Consider the following 21,812-nt stretch of genomic DNA (forward strand, 5'->3'; position numbering starts at 1 on the left):
GTCTCGATATAGACCAAAACCTCACTCGTAACAAAAGAAATGCATGGCAATCGGAGAAGAAATCGAGCTTTAGAGTTAGGAACACGCAGTTTTTAACTTAATGCACCGTCATTTAGCATTGGTAATCGTATGAATGCGTATGCAATAAGGATTGTACTAAGAGCGTAATTTAAAAATTGTGTTATACTTACATGAGCCCTTACTCCACTTAGCGAGTCCAGTAAGAACTTTCAATTATCACGAGTTCTTCATTGCTTGAGCTTTCATACAATTAGTCATTTATAATGTGTCAGAGAAAATTACGAAAGCGTCTTTATTAATTTACCCTGCAGTGCTGATTAAAAAAATAACGATGAATTCACCAGTTCCTATCCAATCCCAATGGAGTAATTTTCTAAATCATATAATAAAGGTTTTTCTCGGTGAGCCTTATGGCTTCCGCCCAATGCAGTATTTATGTGCAGTTCGTTGTGGGTCGAAGCAGAATCCTTGATTTCGTCTTTCTGTGTCATGCAGTCCTGAAAGGAAGAAGCCAAAGCATACATATGGATCGTCTGGTGGAGGTACTGTTTACTGTATTGTTAATAGACTGACTGACTGACGGACGGACGGACGGGCTTACTATCTGACTGACGGACGGACCATCTGACTGACTGGCTGACCGACCGACCGACTGACGGACTGAGTTTATCACTGTCTAGCTGACTATCTGACTGACTCACAGATAAACAGGCAGACTGACGGATGGATGGACGTAAGAATGGACGAACGGACTGAGTGTCGGACTGAGTGTCGGACTGAGTAACTGACGGTCGGACAGACGAACGGGAAGACAGGCTGACTGAGAGACTTGAGGTTGTAACTGATGGAGAGCATGATAGACGGATGGACAACGCCACTTACAATTTCATAGTGTTTGCCTTTTAATAATTTACTTTATACGCGTGTTCGTATTTCCGGCATACCCCGGGCGTTTGCCAGGCAGTCAATATGTGTGGGAGTCGTGCTTGCCACGCGGTTAGTGACGTGCGTTGGAATCAGTGCCAAGAGGTCCAGGTTTGAGCCGTGGCCGGGAGTCGGTAGTGTGAGTCACTCTTGTCCAGTCTCCAGTGACCTTTTCTCATTCGCTTAATCGCCAGAATCGAGGTGCCCTAGGAGTAGCTTTCCTTGTCACTTAGCCATTGCTTTCCTGTTTTAGGAAATGCCCCTAAACTTGGCGGTGATTACATTCCCCTAAACGCGACAGTAGAAAGTGACGAAGATGATGCCACTGGAAAAGCTTCCAAAGAACAGGCGCCTAGAAAAACGTTTTCCAGAAGAACCGAGGAAGTGGAATCCGATAGCGATACATCTGATGATGGTCTTATGGTGCAGTACGGCGCGCAGCGCGTCTCGCCGCGAAGGAAAGACCCCAAACAAGTGACAACAGACGAGACGGACGAGAACGAAGTTGCGCTGGCGCTGCTTGGAGGCAGGAGCAAGAAGAGGCCGCTGCCGTTGTCCAAAGGTTCAAAAGCCAAGAAGTCTCGCCGGCCGAGGGATTCAGACAGCGAGGAAAGTGACGAGGCCAGTATAGTTTGCGAGCTTTGTGCCAAGAAGATTCCGAAAGAGTTGTACAGGCAGCATGTGGATGAAGAACTGGAGACGAGGAAAAGAGCCAAGAAAAATGTTCCTCGTAAAGCAGAAGGTGCTTAACTACACATTGGCTTAACTTTATAGAGTCCAAGATTACATAGCACTCAATGAGATACTTTAAACAATACTTTCATTTTGATTTATTACTTCACTATTATGTTATTTTCTAGGATTTCGGCTTCTAATTGTCATCCGAAAATCGTACTGTGCATAAGGCACGTGCGAATGACGAAAACAATATACGGCTCTACAGTGCAATACGGGCTCTTATTTTTCCTAATATGGTAAAATGACGTAATCGTTGAATAATTTCTTTTATCTAACGACTCGTTTTGTAACTAGCGATAAGGTATAGACATGAATGATCATCGCGGTTATGTAGACAACTTAAAAGAGCGCATTCACAGCATTTTGACTTGATTTTTGCCACTTACAAAATTACTTTTAAATTGAAGGAAACCTTAAAATAGTAGTTTACTAAGAGAGAAAAACACCAAAGAGAAAATAATAAAGCATAAAGGAACAAAAATGGTTAAGGATGGAAAAGATTAACACGGATTACAAACAACGAACTTGAAAAATTTAGGCTAAACTTTTCAAGATATGTAAAACTTTTCAAGATGTACAGACGTAGCTACTTCAAACAGCTGTGAAAATAAAGCGTGAAAAAAATTTCAAGCCTGAATTTTCTATTTCTTTTTTTACAGGCTTAAATTTCTTAGCATCTCGAGTTGTGCACGTAACTGGGATGATTATTCATGACTTTGCATCTTTCTCCGCAGTTCAAATATACGATCTTTCACTTATTCAGCTTGCATAGTTAAATTTTTTTTTTTTTATTACTGAGTTATTTCCTTTGATGTTTGATATCTCCAGTAGTCACTATGACAGACAGGAGACAAGGGAGCAGAAAGGATGAACAGAGAAGGTAACTTCTGTTTTTGACTCACGTACCTTACTATCACAAACGGTCTGGTACACTAATAGTCTCTGCGTAGCTCAGTAGTTAGACGGCCTGCATTGTGTCTGGGAAAACCAAGCTCACGATCCTCCTTATAAAAATGGTCTGATATTCTCCAAATTACTATAGTCAAACCTCCATGAAGCGGCCACCTGTTCAGCGGCCACGCCTTGTGAGAGTAAGCGGCCAGTTTTCAAAGTCTTGAAATGGCCAATTCCCACGGTGAGATAGGCCTGCAGGAATCATGGTAGTTGTATTCATCATCTTGGGCTGGATATTTGTTTTGATGAATACAACTACCATGATTCCCTGCAGGCGCGTCTCATAGAGCGAATTGGCCATTGTTGTCAGTAAAATACTGTAAATAAAACCCCTGTTAACCGGCCACCTCTATCAGCTGCGGCGGCGGCAGGCTTTTGATCGTCCCGCTGAAGGATTTCCATTGTCTTCCTTGCCCCAAGTATTAAAAAGCGGCCACCCGACCTCGGTCATTTGTACAGACCTAGCTGCGTTCGGTCTGCACTCACGACCTCGGTTAAGATTCTCCCATACAGACCTCCTGCTCGGTCAATAAGAGCTAAAACTTGACGTTTCTCCTGAGCCGCATACTAAAAACCCTATTAAGCGGTCGACCCCTATTAAGTGGCCATCTCCCATTTTCCCGAGGGTGGCCGCTTGATAGGGGTTCGACTGTATGACTTAACATTCCATCTCAAAGATTCGGTTAACGAAACAAATTTGTATTCTCATCCCTTGCCATACTCTGTTCTGTGATTGAAGGTCGAGCACGAGGGTACAAGCACAAAAGATCGTCCCATGTGCAAGTACGGCCCCAGAGGACACTGAAAATGATGAGGTGGACTGGGACAGAGTCAGTAATTCTCCTATCAAGTGTTTCCAATTCACAGAAAATAGCAACAGTGTCGTGGACTTCGAGAATCAGTTTGAACACCTCAAAGAAACCAAGTCTGACAACAGACGATCGAATTACGGACAAAATGACGACTCATCAAGGGGGAACCGAGGGGGGTATAGGGGGTTCAGTGCCCGTGGGGGATACCGAGGGTCCGGTAACAGGGGTAATTATAGAGGATCGTATAAGAAGGTCTACGGGCGCGGGAAGAAATATGGGAAATACAGGGGATCGCGTGGGAGAAAGTGATGTGTATGGTACTGGGTACCTGGGTTGAATAAGGTGGGACACGTTGTGACGCTTATGTGTAGGTTATAACAACTTAAAACAGCTTTGGTAGAGAAGAACGCTAGAACATCTTTTGTGTTGAGAAGTGCACAGTGTTGTTAGAGTTAGAGTTCTGCGTGCCGTACCATACCACTTGACAAAGGTTTTTCTTAATTTTTTAGAACGTTTTGACATGCATTTGACAAATGTTCTAATTCTTACTGTCGTTTGGTCAATGAAAACGAGAGATAGACTTGTCAGTCGACTCCACCCCTGTCACGTCTTTCATTTTCAGTAGTCCAAACGAAAGCTGTCAGAAAGATCTCAAACGATATTAGGAAGTTTTCGAAAATTGGTGAAAACTTTGTCAAGTGGAAAAAAAATGGTGAAAGGTATTTTGCGCACTGATCTGCAGTATCTCTAGGGTTAAGCAATGATTTAAGAAATCGTTCAGCATGGGAAACGCTATATATTTTTGCTGAATTCATTCTCGACACTTTGCCTGGCTAGCATACGACTGCTTGGAAAAGGCAACATGTCATGCAAGCATTTAAAGATCTTCTGACACTTCGCAATTGGTGTAATGTTTAGCTCTTTTGGAATAATAATGAAAGATAGGTAATCAGCAGGAGCCATAATCGGGGACAGAGACCGTAAGCGCGCGCCATTTCAAGTATTGGGGTTGTCCCCATGATATGGGACAATAATTCTATTTTTAGAACAAATTGCGCCATCACCTGCGGCACACGCGCGTGCATGCTGCGAGGATTTTTGCGGATGTCGCGCGGGGAAAATGGCGTCCGAAATTCCCGAAATGTTTCATGTTTTTGCCCCACAACTCAACGCGTTTACGTCTGTTGGAGTTTTGCTTAAGTATTTTCGTCGTAAGCTGCTCCAGTTTGAGTGAAGTAAGACAGTGTCGAATTTAGGTATGTTCCGCTGTAAGCTTATATATATCGCTGACCAAGGTGTGTTCCGACTGATGCTTCTGTTACATGAGCTGTACATTACTCCACTTTAAATTTCACATATGTTGAAGATTAACAGCTTTTAATTTCCATTACACAGCAAAAAACTAGCTGGATATATTAAGATATAGCAGAGCTTCAGGACTTCATAGTTTCATAGCTCCTCTTGCCACACGCTTGCGAGGAATTTGTCAGTCTACCGCGACCGAATAGTAAAACAAAATAATTGCTAGTTTGAGTTTCGCTTGAATTGTAAGCAACGCTTGATGTTTCATCGAGGCTTAATAACTTTACGTCCGTAGATACTGCTCAGTTTTATTCGTGTAAAAATCCAGTAAATTCTCTGTTGTCGATGAATGAGAGCGCCCGCCGATGCGTGTTTTGTACAGTCAGTAAACATGACAAATTGTACTTCCGCCGCACTTTCGTGTGAAAGCGTACATCGAACCCAAACAATAGCCCTATAGTTTTTAAATATGTTTATGATTGATAAATGTTTGAGAACATATTAAAAGCTAAGCTGAAAATATGTGAATAAAGCAGAAACAATCAGCAAAGTTACGATGACGCTTTCTTTAATCAACTTGGAATAACGATTTCGATTTTGTTGATCGAGTTATAAAAACTCCTTGTCTATTTTCATTTTCGCAGTGTAAACCTTCACTATGCTTATGTTGAAGAAACACACATGATGTTAGTAGCCTTTTTTGCATTCGTGAAATTTGTTGCAGCGTCTCAACACAAAAGATAACGAAAGAAATCTTTGTCAAGATTTGTTGACAATTGAAAACACCGACTCGGACTTGAAAGTACACGAGCTGCACTATGCAAATGAGCTAATTGCACGCGTCAGACTTTCCTTTCAAAAACCTTTGCAAACTCACCAAACAAGCAGAGACAATAAGAAACCATCAAAACAGGTTTGGTTATGATTAACCATTGTCTGAGAAACTCACAAATTAACTCGATACCAGAGCAGAGAGTTTTCTTGCTATATTCTTAAGCATACGCATGAGCTTACAGCTAGCGTGAGCAGATCTTGTTATTCATTCCCAGCGCGAGATTGAAGTCTTGTTTTCGACCCTGAAAAACCCACCTTTTCCGTTAGCCCAGAGCATTGAACTACATATAAGCGCCCTGGTTCGTATTCCCTGCCATCGCTGTGAAAAATACGCAAGAGAATCTCTAACTCTCACCATTTGATCACGCAACGTGACAACATCCACGCGAGAGCCCCTGACATGTGCGTGAATTCGCGCGGATATATGACGTCAGGATGGTGCAATTTGTTCTAAAAATAGAAAAATTGTCCCATATCATAGGTGCGCGCGAATCCCGAGACTTACGGTCTCCGTCCCCGATTATGGCTCCTGGTAATCAGTTGATATTTTTGTAGCTCAATCACAAACTGAGCCGGTGTCTCGTTCTCAGTCTCCTCTTGTGATTAAACATTATTAAGACGCTTGGGATGATGGGAAGGAGGCCCATAATCCCTCGCGTTGTACTCGGGATTAGTCAGGAGGAAGGGCTTGTGTTAAGGAAATAACTGTTTCCCCCACCGTAATTGTGAACAGATTTTAACTGTAAAATTTCTGTTAGGCTTGCGAATTTGACTGCGGTGAAATTTCTAGCATTGCAAGCCTGTCTGGTTTGTCGTCTATTATATCTCGCCACGGTAAGTGTGTTTATTTATTATTAAAAGACTAGTTTCTGCCTTATATGCAATTTCCATAAACTGCGTTTTGAACCACACATGAACTTGAATAAGCCCATTAATGATTTATATAAGAAACAGGGGTCTAACTAAAGGAAGTTTACCGTATAGAAAAAACGCTATTCGTATAGATGTTTGGTAGAAGTGAGATTTTTGTTTTCAGCCTTCAGTAGAAGTGAGATTTTTGTTTTCAGTTTGTAGCCTAGATGTTCGAAAGCTGACCCGTTAACGGTATTTAAGGAATTAATTTGTGGAGGCAATGATGCACTGTCAGGGATTTTCTCCATGCTTACACTTGAAATCCTCGTAGTTAATGTACATGTAATCAATTTCATGGCTTACACATCTGTTTTATGCTTTGGAAAACCTTGTATATTTCTCAAAAGTGACCAACTGGGGTTTCCGAAAATTGACCGAGCCTGCGGTGTCGTTAGAGATGTTGTTAACAACGTTAGTTTTACAACTAGGTCAGGTTTGTTTACGGTTTGCTCAGAAAATGTAACTTGTAAAGCACCCACCTCACATAGGATCACCCCCTTCCTTCCCCTCCCCCCCCCCCAAAAAAAAAGAGAGGAAAACGTTTTTAGCCAAGTCGTCGAACATTGAAGAAAAAATGAATAAATAAAAACAACAAAAACCCAACAATCTTTGCGATGTTGTTCATGTAACTTGCACTTCCTCACAAATGTAAACAAATCTTACATTTTCTCGTAAATCTCCCCTTTTCTCGTTGAATGGGAATTTTGAATCACGTGGTTTCCGCTGACAAATTAGAAAACGGAAAAATATCCGATTCTTATATCGCGTGGGAAGTTTTTAAGAAGATTTTTTTACGTCGATATTTTCTTGTACAGTAGAGGGTACTTTAGCAACAACCTATGTATGTAAATGCTTACTATGTTGTTCAGACAGATTGGAACATAGGGTGTAAAAGAAATGAAATTTCGCAGGGGTTTTTGCTAGGAACATCTGCTAATGTAACAAAGATTTCTTATCGTCCCGTATGCTATACATTTGTGATCCGTAGTTGTTTTGGAAAGCATCGTTTTATATAACTCGTGACACATGAATAAACACATCTGAGTTTTATGTTCCTACAATGATTATACTTCAAACTTCTTGCAAAAATTGAGTGTCTTAAATTTTGAACGTTGCAAGTGGCCTGGTGAAAACGAGGTATTTTACTTAGTAAAACTCAAAAAAGGATAATAAAAGCTCTCATGCGATAGGAAAACAGCGTATGCATTTTCCAACCAGCTTTAATCCGTATGAGTAAAATGTCACGACTTCAATTGTCACGAATTGTCGTGAAATTTTCAATGACGGGCGATACATACGACAGAAAATACTCAACACCCTCGTGAAATAAGTCATATACAGTATGTTTTCTACGGTTCAAGCGGGTTAAACATCCTCACCTCAAAACTGTCGACGCGATGCCAAAGTGTTCATTGAGTGGCAATAATTTTGAAGAGGGAGTTGAACTAGCTGACGCGAAGCGTGTGTTTATTTCAAAGCATTCAACTCCGTATTGTATTTATTTCTGGGTTTTTAACTCTCTAAAAATTGCTACCGTAGCAGCTTTTCTTCTTTGGCTCAGGATTCGCAGGCGAGGGGGCTCATTGTTTCAAGTAGATCAAAGATAATGCTGGCAAACAGTTCGTGTCGTAGACTTTTTGTAAGCTTGTCACATGTGCCAAAGTCCTACCCTGTAAATGGACCCTGAGATTTCCTTTATATGCAATAATGTCTCGCAATCGTTGAAATTTAGCGCTGCGGCTTTTATTATTTCTTCCCAACTCAGTATCAAAATATTCCTTTTCCTTCACAAACACAAGTTCATGTGCTACGATTAAGGTTATATATCCTAAGAGCTTCACTGTTCACGAAGAACATATTTGGCGTTGGTTTAGGTCTATTCAAGTAACTTTGTGAATCACCAATGCGAAGAGAAACTTAAATCATTTAATTTCGTTTTGCTGTGAGCGTTTCCTCTTCAGTAAGATCGTGTAGAGATATATGGTACTTGGGGTTTCCACCATCACACAGGTTCCCTTTCGCCTTTACCAGCATAAGACCTTTCGCCCCCTTTTTGCTCCCAATTAATTTTGTCTATGCTTAGCTCTGGGGGAGGGGCACATGTTTTCTCATGTTGTTCTGCCAAGAGACATTAAAATTATCTTTCAATTTGATAAGACACCGTGTTTTTAACGGAAATATCTAAAATCATCTCGCTACCAGCAACAACACCCCCCACCCCTCTCCCAAAGAAAAACTGCCTTCCCTAAAATCCATTTTAAGTAGATTCTGTTATTTCGTGACAAACTGTAATATGTTTACTTGGTAATTGACATGAAACTATCGCTGTCAAATTCATTCGTGGCTTTTGTAATTACATTGAATTGGCTGACTTTCAGGAAAAAAAAATAACTCGGATAACTTAAGCACGCATTTAGAGGAAGTGTTCTATTTACCAGTTTTTCTTAAAGGACTGTGACGGAGGCTTGAAATAAACTTTCCTAAAGTTTTCACAGCCAAAGAGAACAGATATGGAAACGCGTGCATGGGTAAAGTTGAAACTTTGCCAAGACTCGAAGCTTCGTAGACAAAAACAATTAGCTATGGTATATTAGCAATTCAGATTACCCTATCAGTGTAGATTATAAAATTATGCATACATATTACGAACATAAGTGCTTTGTCCCACGGCGAAGATGTGATTGACTTTCTCAAGATAATGAAATAATTTTCTTATGTGAAAACAACACTCTAGACTCGAACAACTTTGCTTACAAAACCGCGCGACACGAAATGCTGAATCATAATGTTTATTTTCCATTTGAAAATGAAACATAACGAGCAACTTTTGCCTCAAGACGTACATCGCTTATCTGGCTATTGACGACGTTAGGAAGAAAGAAGCCACTGGACCAAGATATAGTATATTTGTCATGTTTTTGTTAGTACTTTTGTCGCGGCAAACAATCGTTGCCGATATTTCCGCACCCAGGTGAAAAACATTTACATGAAGCCCATAAATTTTTACACGTGCTCGAGTTGTGATTGGCTGAAAAGCTTGGATGGCAGCCCAGCTTTTAAATTAAAAAGTAATTCGATCAGCGGGTTGCATCTTCCTTGCGTTTCACTACAAGCGAGAGTTTACTAGCGATTTACTCCACTCGCTTCAACACTTCGGCTGCGAACATCAATATGACGAACTTTTCAGACCTTTCAGAAAATAACTTCTGCGACCGTTTCAATGGCTATCGCTACATGACAACAGTTGGGAATGCTCCCTTTAAGACGGTTTTCTTTGTAAACGCTGCTGTAAACGTTCCCTTCTCCATTATAGCGACGCTGGCCAATGCTCTTGTGATAATTTCAATATGGCGCTCACGCTTGCTCCGTACCCCGGCAAACATGTTGCTGATTGGATTAGCTACGTCAGATCTGGGTGTCGGCTTGTTCGTCCAACCATTCTTCATTGCCCATTTAATCTCGTTTGCTAAGCAAGAAACAGCGAATTTTACTTGCATATCCGCTGCTGCCTTGGTAATAACAGCTGCGTTCTTGTCTGTTGTTTCATTCCAAACCGTGACTGTAATCAGCTTGGAACGGTATCTGTCGCTTCGTCTTCACCTTCGCTACGAACATGTTGTTACGATGAAGAGGGTCCGGCGAATTCTCGCTTTTGTGTGGCTTTGGAGTGGAATTTCCGCTATCGTCTGGGTTGTGTTTGTCCCGTCTTACAAGTCCCACTATTTCGCTACCGGAATAGTACTATGTTTGGTCATTTCCACCGTGGCCTATGTGAAAATTTATCGCATCGCTCGTTCGCATCAAAAGCAAATCGAAAGCCGCCAAGTTGCAGCAGATCCCAACAATATGCGCCGCCGAACAAAATCAGCTTATAACATGTTTCTAGTATATTGTGTGCTTTTATGCTGTTATCTACCTTACTCAGTCTGCCTGGCTGTGGGAAAAGTTACAGGCTATAAAACATGGAACTGGATAGCAATCAACTTTACACTAACAATTGTAAACATCAATTCTTCCCTCAACCCGCTCATTTATTGTTACCGAATGAGAGAGATTCGTAGAGCAATGGCACACACTTTGTATACAATGATTTTGCGAAGAACGAAAGCGGCGAAATAGCAGACGGAAGGCATAAACAAAGCTGCCGTTTGCATAAAATGTTAAAAAAAAAAAAAAACATTAAAAACCGCCATTATAACTTCAAGTAGTTTAAGAGCAGCTAAATTGAAAATTATGAATGGTTTATTGTATAGGTTCCAGGACTTTTTAAATTTGTGAAACAAAAATTTGTTTACCTTTAATTCAACTCCTGATTGAATTGCCACAGCCGGTTTTGAATGGCAACCTCGATTGCAAAAAACTATAAAAAGAATCGAATAGAATCGTGTTCGAAACTCAAAACTGCATCGTAAACATATATTCCAATCGTAAAGTGGCGGAATAAAAATTACAAAATGCACTCTTATTTTAGGCCATTTTAACTTTAGTAGGACTAAAAGACGCACTGTGGTGATAAACATTAAAACACTGTAACCAAGGTGTTTACTGTTTGCCGCAGCAGGTATATAAACACCCCGATATTGATTGATCTCTTGAAAATTTCGTAGAGTGAAAAAAACCGTAAAACTTTCAACAAACTTTAATGTTAATGAACACGTTGTATTATGAATGCGAAAGCAAAACCGTACCGCGCTCTTCAAAACGAGATTTGGAAGTACTAATAGTTTAATACCTCGGTCTTTGTCAACGAGATTTTCATGTTGAAGGAATGAAAGTGCTTTGAGGGAACCCAGGCCACTTGCAATAGATTGTCGACGTCAGAAAACACCAGATCTCTTATCGTGATCAGATAATCAGAGAGCTTTTAAATTAACTGAGCACTAATGTTATCGAATCTCGTAAATTAACGAGTAGTTTATATCCTTATATCCTACTGAAGCGTTTTCACCCTAATCCAGTGGGTTGGAAAGCATTCATTCACCATTTACAGCGACGTTTTCAACGAGGAGCTCGAGTCGATCGATGATACGCGCTAAAGAATCGATATTTCGACTTTCCTTCACAAAGGTCTCTCAAAAACGTCTGTGCTTGAGCTGCCTAATGTGGTTTTGCTAGAGAAAACTAACAACTTTTTTTCTCGTTTTTTTTGTTGGTTTAGGGATGGATAAAATGTAAGACATGGTAAAATGTATTATAGACAGGACGTGTATCAAAGTTGAAGAGCCGGAAGAAATTCGTTTCAGATCATTTTCATCAATATTTATGTTAAACATATCGGAAGATGAACCTGCAGTTTTGTCAAGCGAGTGGTCTGTTGTACACTTACAAATGTCTATTTATACAGACAATATAATTAATAAACCTCAGGACAAGCAAAATATCTTTAACAAGAATGTTTATGAACACAATAGAAACAAAATGATAACCCAATAGGATTTTCTAAAAAAGTACCATTTATAGAGGATAAAGTTATTTAAACAGCCGCGCAAAGATACGAATTTTATTTTCGAATGATTAAAACAATATTTTCAGAACGAGCGCAGCGAGTAAAATATTGCTTTCAATATGAGAAAACAAAATTCATATATTCAACCCACTATGTAATTTTCTTTTTTATTATATAGAAAAACTGATTGTATGCACAAACACCCGTGAAAAGCGGGAAATCACGTCATCACCATTGTGGATACGGAAATTCTCAGATGTAGTTTCGTATGAATTTTACGTGTGGTGTATTTTCCAGCAAAACACTCGTCTCATTATAATAAGGTTTTAAGGAAAATATCTTTAACAAGCTAGTGAAATGGCATGCATTTATTGCATGTTTATAAACACACAGGAAGTCGGAGAGGGGGAGATGTTAGAAGGGTTTCAAAACTTCTTGACAAAAAAAGTAGTCAAAGTGAAACCTCGACTAATAGCCCATTTATCTCGTCAAAAAATTTCATTTCTGCACCGGAGTTCCCCTTCAACGATCTGCATGTTGTTTACGAGATAAAATAATGAGAAAGGAAGTCTTCATCGCCAGAAATTTGCAGGAAGTATCAGGACAACTAGCCAATTAACGTCCAATATTAAACTATCTCTTTCGACGCTTTCAGTTTTCAAAATAATACGGAACTTAAAGCTGACAGGATTGACAATGGCAGGCAGAAAATGGTCCTTCCTTCAATCTTAATCGCTTTAAAATAGTTATGATAATTGTGCAGTGTGAAACACATAGTTTTAAAACATTTTATTTATAGAGCGATTTGCTAATAAATAACCTACATACAACTCATTTTGCAGCATTCGTTTCGGAGATGTGTAAATAGAGAAAGGCTTCGGTTTATCGCATTTTTTTTTTTTTTTTTTTTTTTTTTTGCATTTTTCTAGGCTTCACACAGATCAAGTTTTATCTTCATCAACCCCAAAACAACCATAAAAGGTATCCCTACAGGACTATAAGGGACACCTAACTGTTTCGAGAACATCACACAAACACATTCTGCGTCCACGAGGCTTCCTTGAGAATGGTTTCGAAACTTGTCACACCATAGCAGCAAGCTGACATCACGTTTTATGTGCTCGAGAATTTGACTGACTTCTAACAATCCCAAACTCTTGGAGAATTTTCAAAAACTTGTTTCTTTGCGTGCCGTGCTTGAACACAACTGTTTTTTTTTTTATAACTAGGGCTCGACCTCCCTAGCCGAGAGTATCTTATTGAATCCTTTTACCTACTTATGTAAAGCTGACTGAACGAGAGGACCTGGAACCTTTTTCTCAGATAGGAGCCCCTGAAAACGAGGTTTTTCTCTTTCCAGATGTCAAAACCTGCAAGGGTTGCCGCTCTTTGTACGCAAGAATGGGGCTGAAAAAGATAACACTTGCCTGCGACACTTCCTTATCACAGTTCATCTCTATGGTGAATTTTTTTAATTATGTAAAGCTGGCTGAACGAGAGGACCTGGAACCTTGTTTCCAGAGAGGAGCCCCTGAAAACGAGGTTTTTCCCTTTCGAGATGTCAAAACCCGCATGGGCTGCCGCCGGTGTTTGTACGCAAGAATGGGGCTGAAAAAGATAACACCTGTCCTGTGGCACTTCCTTATCACTGTTCGTCTCTATGGTGACGACGGCCGTGTCGTCCTCGTCGGCGCCCACGATCGTATCCGACAGAAAAGATCGCCGACAATGCATCCAGGTCGTCAATCCGTTTCTTCAGCTCCGAAGGATCGCGAATTTCCTCCGCTTCCATCATGTAGCGATGGCGTAATTCGTGAAAAGCGAATGAATTCTCTCCCATAAAATCATCTTCGTCGTCAAGATCGATTACAGGCATTCGCAACTCCCGCCTTAGGTCTTCGGGTTCCTACAGAGCGGGAATGCGTCCCAACTCCAATCATTCGCATTCGCAACTCCCGCCTTAGGTCTTCGGGTTCCTACAGAGCGGGAATGCCCCCCAACTCCAATCAAACTGGACCACCTTCCCTTAAAATACAGTTTTAAGTAGAGTCTGTTATATTCCGTGACTCTGCGGCTTCCAGCGTGATATGTTTACTTGCTAATCGTCATGAAACTATCGCTGTCCGAATTCATTCGTGACTTTGTTATAATATCGAATTGGCTGACTTTGAAAAACAAAATTAACTCAGATAACTTAAGCACGCATTTAGAGAAGGTTCTCTATTTACCAGGTTTTCATTTAAAGGACTGTAACGGAGGCTTGGGATAAACTTAATTCAAGTTTTCTCAGCCAAAGAAAACTGATATCGAAACGCGTGTGTATGATTAAAGTTGAAACTTTGCCATGACTCGAAAGCTTAGCAGACAAAAGCAATTAGCTATGGTAAAAATGGTAAAAACTGAAACAATATTCACGTCTTCTTATCGATTCTCTGCATACGCAAATAGTATGCCTTTGCCGCAGCGAAAATCCAGAGAAATGTTTCGCTTTCAATATCTTGCAGTTTTAGACGTAAGCCCAGACACCCAAAAGAAAAAATGACACATCATTACATCCATATTAAAGAAAGACCAAGCTATTCAGATAACCCTAACAAATGTACACTATAAAATTATGCATGCATATTACGAAAGTAAGCCCTTAATTTGTCCCACGGCAAAGATATAATGATTTCCTACATGACAACAACACAGTACACTCGATCCACTTCGCTTATTCTCTCTAAAACTGCTACAAAACCACACGACACGAAATGCTGAGCCATTATGCTTATTTTTCTTTTAAACACTAAACATACCAAACAAATTTTTCCTCAAGACGTACTTCGCTTATCTGACTATTGAAGACATTAGGAAAAAAGAAGCCATGAGGTCAAGATATAATATATTTGTCATGTATTTAACAAGCCTATCGTCGCGGCCCACATTAGTTGCCGATATTTCCGCACCGAGGCGGAAAACATTAAAATGAAGCCAAACAATTACACGAGCTCGCGTTGTGATTGGCTGAAAAGGTTGCATGGACAGCCCACCTTTTAAAATCCAAATCTAGTGAGTTGCATCTACATTGCATTTCACAGCAAGCCAGAGGCTACTAGAGATTTACTCCACTCGCTTCAACACTTCAGCTGCGAACATCAATATGACGAACTTTTCAGACCTTAATAACTTCTGCGACCGTTTCAATGGCTATCGCTACATGACAACAGTTGGCAATGCTCCGTTTAAGACGGCTTTCTTTGTAAACGCTGCTGTAAACGTTCCCTTCTCCATTACAGCGACGCTGGCCAATGCTCTCGTCATAATATCAATATGGCGCTCACGCTCGCTCCGTACCCCGGCAAACATGTTGCTGATTGGATTAGCTATGTCTGATCTGGGTGTCGGCTTGTTTGTTCAACCATTCTACATTGCCAATTTAATCTTGTTTGCTACACAAGGAACAACAAACTTTACTTGCATATCTACTGTTGCTTTGAGAATTACAAGCACATTCCTGTGTGTTGTTTCATTCAAAACCGTGACTGCAATCAGCTTGGAACGGTATCTGTCGCTTCGTCTTCACCTTCGCTACGAAGATGTTGTTACTAAGAAGAGGGTCCGGCGAATTATCGCTGTGGTATGGCTTTGGAGTGGGATTTCCGCTATCGTCTGGGTTGTTTTTGTCCCGGCTTACGTGTCCTTCCGTTTTGCTATCGGTATAGCACTATATTTGGTTATTTCCACCGTGGCCTATGTGAAAATTTATCGCATCGCTCGTTCGCATCAAAGGCAAATCAAAAGCCACCAAGTTGCAGCAGATCCCAACAATCTGCGCCGTCGAACAAAATCAGCTTGGAATATGTTTCTGGTATATTGTGTGCTTTTATGCTGTTATCTACCTTGGTCAATCTGCCTGGCTGTGAGAAATATTACAGGCTATAAAACATGGAACTGGATAGCAATCAATTTTACACTAACAATTGTTAACATCAATTCTTCCCTCAACCCGCTCATTTATTGTTACCGAATGAGAGAGATTCGTAAGGCGATGTTACACACTTTGTATACAATGATTTTGCGGAGAACGAAAGCGAAACAGTAGATGGAAGGCATAACCAAAGCTGCCAGTTATATAAAATGGAAAAGAAAAAAAAGTTAAAAAACGTTTTGAAAGTATTAAGTTGTATAAGTGCAGCTAAGTTCAAAACTAATGAATGGTTTATTGCATGTAGGTTAACTGTGAAACTTTTAACTTCTGATTGAATTGTTACAGTCGGGTTTTTTTTTAAAAAGTTGTGAATGGCAACCAAGATTGCCAAAATAAACTATAAATAGAATCGAAACAGAACTGACTTTGCGAAACTTAAAACACTGTATCGAACTGGCTCAGGACACTGCTGTATTACAATAATCGTTAAATGGCAAATAAAAATGGTAGGAATAAAAGGTTCACTAGTGATAAACATTTAAAGGTTGTAACCAAGAAATTTTATACCGTTTACCGCACGCCAGGTATAAGTAAACACCCAATATTGATCGCCCTGTTGAAAATTCGTAGATTAAAAAAAACCTGTAATAGCTCCAGCGAATTTCAATTTGAATGAACACATTCCGGCGAAACACATTGTATTGTGAATGGGAAAGAAAACCCGTACAGCACTCATCATCAAAAAATAGTTTGGAACTGAGCGCTTTACTAGCTCTAGCTTCGTCAACGACATTTTCATGTTAAGGAAATGAAAGTGCTTTAAAACGAACGGAGGCTACTCGCGGCAGACTATCGACGTCACAGAACGCCCGCCTTCTCAATCGCCAACAGACGTCTATGTCCTTGGCATTTTCACCCCCGGGGGGGGGGGTACTTCAGTTGGGAATTTCTGTGTGGGGAGGGGCCGCTGGGACCCTGGAACCCTTAGCCTATACCAGAGCTAGTTCAGCTAAATTTTGCTGACCTATACTAGAGTAAACTCCCCAAATCCCCCCATCTATCGACACTGTTGAGGCTGATTTGCGTAAATTTAAACTTGCCGATTTGATTTATTTATATTTTTGAGTGGCAATTCCTGGTTTCCTTACTCTAGATAAAATCTTCAACCAACCAGTCAGTTTTGTGAAAAAATGATGCCCTATTCTAGACTCAAACGCTCTGATTTATATACCCTATCCTAGAGTAAACTGCTTGAAAACCATACCCTTCACAGCGGCACATACCTACATAGCTCATACATGGCAGTCCCCCCCTCCCCGGGTTTTCACCCCGCTCCAATGGGTTGTAAAGCCTTCATTTACTATTTTAATACAACTTGAACTTTTGAACAAAGTACGTACTAAAGATATTTTGACTTCCGTTTACGTCAGTCTGTCAAAAACGTAATTATTCGAGAGAAAACTAGTAAGTTTTTTATTTTTATTCTTTTTGCATTGAACTGGTTAAGGGATAGATAAAATGTAAGAAGTGGTAAAATTTAATATAAACAGGACGTTTGTTAAAGTTGAAAGGTCGGAAGAAATTCGTTTCAGATCATTGTCATCAAAATTGATGTTACATGTTCTGTTGTACACTTACAAATGTCTATTTACAGAGACAGAGCTTAAGACAAGCAAAATATCTTTAACAAGCTGGTGAAATGGCATGCATTTATCGCTTGTTTATAAACACACAGCAAGTCGGAAGGGGAGAGATGTTGGAATGGTTTCAAAACTTCTTGACAAAACAAGTAGTCAAAATGAAACCCTGACTAATAGCCAGTTTGTCTCGACCTACCAAGCCGAGAGTACCTTATTGAATCCCTTTACCTACTTATATAAAGCTGACTGAACAATAGGACCTGACACGTCGTTCCCTTGGAAGGGTCCCTGAAAACGAGGTTTTTCCCTTTCCAGATGTCAAAACCCGCATGGGTTGCCGGTGTTTGTACGCAAGAATGGGGCTGAAAAAGAGAACACCTGTCCTGTGGCACTTCCCTATCACAGTTCATCTCTGTGTTGATGCCAGCCGTGTCGTCCTCGTCGGCGCCCACGATCGTATCCGAAAGAAAAGAATGCCGACAGTGCATCGAGATCGTCAATCCGTTTCTTCAGCTCCGAAGGATCGCGAATTTCCTCCGCCTCCATCATGTAGAGGTGGCTTGATTCGCGAAAAGCGAAGGAATTCTCTCCCATAAAATCATCTTCGTCGTCAAGATACATTGCACGAATTCGCAACTCCTGTCTTAGGTCTTCGGGTTCCTGCATTCTCTCATGCCGATGGCGTCTCATATCTCGTCGGACTTCTTCGGAAATGCTCGAGTCCATGTGGCGTTCCCAAGGTTCTTTCGGGGTGTAATCGTCTTCGGTCATTTCTGCCTAATCACGCTGCCTAATTTTCCGAAGCTCTCGTCGAAGTCGGTCGACATCGTGAATCTCTCGGAGTCTCATCTGGAGCTCTCGTCGTTTGGGTTCATCCATTTTACCGCCAACAAATTCCCTTTTTCTGCTCCTTCGGTTTTCTTTTTGTTCTTCATCCTGCTGCCTGATCAGCCACTGATTTTTTTTTAATCATCTTCTTTGCTCGGGGAAGGCTTTCCCTGTTTACTCGAGGATTTTTTTTCACATCATTCTTCCTGTCTTTTCCCTTGCCCTGTGTTTTCTTCTCCATGTTCTTTCCCTTTTTGCTACTTTCATTTTTCAATTTTCTCAGGTTTCTTCATCCTTTTTGTGTCATCTTTATCTCCGTCTCTCTTTATCGGCTCGGTTTCGTTGAAACATTATACAATGTAAAATTTAACTTTGTTAACAAGATTTTCAGTTCCAAGCTAGAATTAGAAAAGTCCTTTACATTATGCTTTCCCCAAACTTTGGTTTTGTCAGCTGGAAAGATTTCTCAGCCTCCAGTTATTATTTTTCTATGGAGGTTTAAGAGAAAAAAAAGCTATAAGAGAATGAGATATGTACATAAAATTGGAAAAAAGGAGCATATAGAAATATTACTTGTTTTCAGAATGTTGTTCAGACAGTAAATAAAGTTTCAGATGTTTCGAGAAGTTGAAGGTATTGAGATCTTTAAGAGGAGTAGGGATATTGTCCCAGAGAATAGTCGCTGTATAAGCAATTGTTTGTTTTCCAGAATTGGTACGCACTTTAGATATGTATAGATTTTGTCTAGATGCATATCTGGTGTAGTATCCATGTACTTCACTAGCGTATTGAAAGAAATCTTGAAACCAGCTTGGTAGTAGGCCTTTGTGCCAAGAATGCGTGAATTTCAGAGCTTGAAGTCTATAAACATTATTTACTGTGAGAACATCTAATAAGTTTAGCAAGGGGAGTGCGCTTTCTGTCTGGTCACCAAAAGTTCTTGCAAAGAATATAAGCCTGATGGAAGTCTCTCGAGTCTCAATTGCCGATTCGGAAAAATACATCATTCAGTTTACATTTTGGTTTTGAATTTGTACCTGTTTATAGGGTTGAATTCCAGCCATCCCCAAAGAACGAAATTCTGATGTCTTGTTAATTAGGGTTTTTTTTTTCAAATCTTACGATCACACTGACACTTCACAGCTCGGCCTCTTGGCTGCGTCGATTAAAAATCCTATAAGACACGTGCACAATGAGCACCTTCCCTAAACCTGATAGACGGGGTAAGTTCATGCCATCATTCAATTCAGCAGCCCGCCCACCCACCCCCCCGCCTCTCCCCCCGCCCAACTCAATCAATCAACTAAAAATCAAAACAAAAATGTCTTTACCCTCCTTCCCAGGGTACAGTACTTGCTCGATGCATAACCAGTTTGTCAGGTTTTCTTTCAGATGATGCCAATATTTCTCTGTTAATTCGTCTTTGTAAGTCTCCACCATCAGTTCACACTAAACATTGATTAGATACAAAACAGTACTATCAAGGGTCACAAAAAGGCTTGTCCTCACCTTGGGCTGTCACCTTGTCATAGTAGGGTAGCTTGCATGTCTAACTGAATGTGAGAGGTGCGCTACTGGGGACCTTGGTCCCTGGTAGGTTTAATCTTATCTATGTTTAGCTCCAGGGGGGAGGGGCACATGTGTTCGCATGTTGTTCTGAAAATAGTTATCAAAATTATCTTGTAATTTTTGGAAGAGAACATTTGAAATCCCTTAGCTAACAGCGACAACATAACCACCAGCGCCCCCCCCCCCCCCCGCTCCCCACTCCAATGAAACTGGACCACCTTCCCTAAAATACATTTTTAAGTAGATTCTGTTATTCCGTGACTCTGTTGCTTCCAGCGTAATATGTTTACTTGCTAGTTGACATGAAACTATCGCTGTCAAATTTATTCGTGACTTTTTTAATTACACCGAATTGGCTGACTTTTCATATAGAGAAAGTTTTTTTATTTACACGTACCAGTTTTTCATTTAAAGGCCTGTAACGGACACTTAAACTTAAGTTTTCTCAGCCAAAGAGAAGAGATATCGATAAAATTGAAACTTTGCCATGACTCGAAACCTTAGTAGAAAAACAATTACCTGTGGTAAAAACTGAAACAATATTAACGTCTGGTCATCGTTTCTTTACATACGCAAATAGTATGCCTTTGACGCATTGAAGATCCAGAGAAATGCTCGCCTTTCAACTTCTTGCAGTTTTAGACGTAATATCGACATTTCAGCGACAAGCCCCGATACCCAAACGAAAAAAATGGGATCTCAATCCATCCATATTAAAGAAAGATTTAGCTATTCAGATAACCTTAACAGATGTACATTATAAAATTATCCATGCATATTACTAAAATAAGCGATTTGTCCCACGCGAACATATGATTGATTTTCTCAAGATAATGAAATAATTTTCTTTTGTGAAAACAACACTCTACGATCGATCAACTTCGCTTTTTCTTTTCAAAACTACGTACTCCAAAACCGCGCGACACGAAATGCTGAATGATTGTGTTGATTTTTCTTTTAAAAACGAAACATACCGAACAAATTTTGCCCCAAGACGTACTTCGCCTCTCTGGCTATATTGACGACATTAGGGAAAACAGAAGCCACGGGGTCAAGTTATAATATATTTGTCATGTTTTTAATAGGCCTAATGTCGCAGTACACATTCGTTGCCGATATTTTCGCACCGAGGTGGGAAACATTAAAATGAGGCCATTAATTACACGAGCTCGCGTTGTGATTGGGTGAAAAGCTTGGATGGACAGCCCTCCTTTTAAAATCAAAATTCAGCGAGTTGCATCTACATTGCGTTTCACAGCAAGGCAGAGGTTACTAGAAGCCCCGATACCCAAGCGAAAAAAATGGGATCTCATTCCATCCATATTAAAGAAAGATTTAGCTATTCAGATAACCTTAACAGATGTACATATCACTAAAATAAGCGATTTGTCCCACGCGAAGACATGATTGATTTTTTCAAGATAATGAAATAATTTTCTTGTGTAACAACAACACTCTACACTCGATCAACTTCGCTTATTCTTTCCAAAACTACGTACTCCAAAACCGCGCAAAACGAAATGCTGAATGATTGTGTCTATTTTTCTTTTAAAAACGAAACGTACCGAACAAATTTTGCCTCAAGATGTACTTGGCCTATCTGGCTATTGACGGCAATAGGAAAAACAGAAGCCACGGGGTCAAGATATAATATATTTCCCGTGCTTTTAATAGACCTAATGTAGCGGCACACAGTCGTTGCCGATATTTCCGTACCGAGATGGAAAACATTGAAGTGAAGCCAATATTTTACACGTGCTCGCGTTGTGTTTGGCTCAAAAGCTTGGATGGACAGCCCGCTTTTTAAAATCAAAATTCAGCGAGTTAAATCTACATTGCGTTTCACAGCGAGCCTTTTGGAAAATAACTTTCAATGGCTATCGCTACATGACGACAGCTGGGAATGCTCACTTTAAGACGGC

The 21,812-nt window shown here is 40.3% G+C and overlaps 4 protein-coding genes across 4 annotated transcripts in view; 3 read left to right on the forward strand and 1 right to left on the reverse strand.

Moving 5' to 3' along the window:
- The window catches only part of LOC145477869 (uncharacterized), a 28,605-nt gene extending 22,149 nt beyond the window's left edge, over positions 1 to 6,456 (forward strand). Inside the window, exons 14-17 of the mRNA XM_081455728.1 lie at positions 517 to 563; positions 1,199 to 1,687; positions 2,512 to 2,563; positions 3,377 to 6,456. Of these exons, the coding sequence (XP_081311854.1) occupies positions 517 to 563; positions 1,199 to 1,687; positions 2,512 to 2,563; positions 3,377 to 3,758 (970 nt within the window). The 3' untranslated portion in view covers positions 3,759 to 6,456. The remainder of the gene's footprint in view (positions 1 to 516; positions 564 to 1,198; positions 1,688 to 2,511; positions 2,564 to 3,376) is intronic.
- A 2,494-nt stretch (positions 6,457 to 8,950) lies between these two features.
- LOC145477921 (adenosine receptor A2b-like) lies at positions 8,951 to 10,909 on the forward strand. The gene has a single exon (XM_081455798.1). The coding sequence runs from the start codon at positions 9,669 to 9,671 to the stop codon at positions 10,614 to 10,616; it is 948 nt and encodes a 315-aa protein (XP_081311924.1). The 5' UTR covers positions 8,951 to 9,668; the 3' UTR covers positions 10,617 to 10,909.
- Positions 10,910 to 14,956: 4,047 nt separating this feature from the next.
- Positions 14,957 to 17,165, forward strand: LOC145477922 (adenosine receptor A2b-like). The gene has a single exon (XM_081455799.1). It carries the CDS (start codon positions 15,086 to 15,088, stop codon positions 16,025 to 16,027), a length of 942 nt encoding a protein of 313 aa, XP_081311925.1. The 5' UTR covers positions 14,957 to 15,085; the 3' UTR covers positions 16,028 to 17,165.
- A 257-nt stretch (positions 17,166 to 17,422) lies between these two features.
- LOC145479870 (uncharacterized) lies at positions 17,423 to 18,669 on the reverse strand. The gene has a single exon (XM_081458344.1). The coding sequence runs from the start codon at positions 18,262 to 18,264 to the stop codon at positions 17,893 to 17,895; it is 372 nt and encodes a 123-aa protein (XP_081314470.1). The 5' UTR covers positions 18,265 to 18,669; the 3' UTR covers positions 17,423 to 17,892.
- Positions 18,670 to 21,812: the final 3,143 nt, after the last annotated feature.

Source organism: Orbicella franksi, chromosome 2, assembly GCF_964199315.1.
Source record: "Orbicella franksi chromosome 2, jaOrbFran1.1, whole genome shotgun sequence".
Taxonomy (NCBI): domain Eukaryota; kingdom Metazoa; phylum Cnidaria; class Anthozoa; order Scleractinia; family Merulinidae; genus Orbicella; species Orbicella franksi.

Excerpts from the sequence above, each read along its gene's own strand:
- LOC145477921 (XM_081455798.1), top strand. The coding sequence starts at position 9,669 with ATGACGAACTTTTCAGACCTTTCAGAAAATAACTTCTGCGACCGTTTC.
- LOC145479870 (XM_081458344.1), bottom strand. The coding sequence starts at position 18,264 with ATGACCGAAGACGATTACACCCCGAAAGAACCTTGGGAACGCCACATG.
- LOC145477922 (XM_081455799.1), top strand. The coding sequence starts at position 15,086 with ATGACGAACTTTTCAGACCTTAATAACTTCTGCGACCGTTTCAATGGC.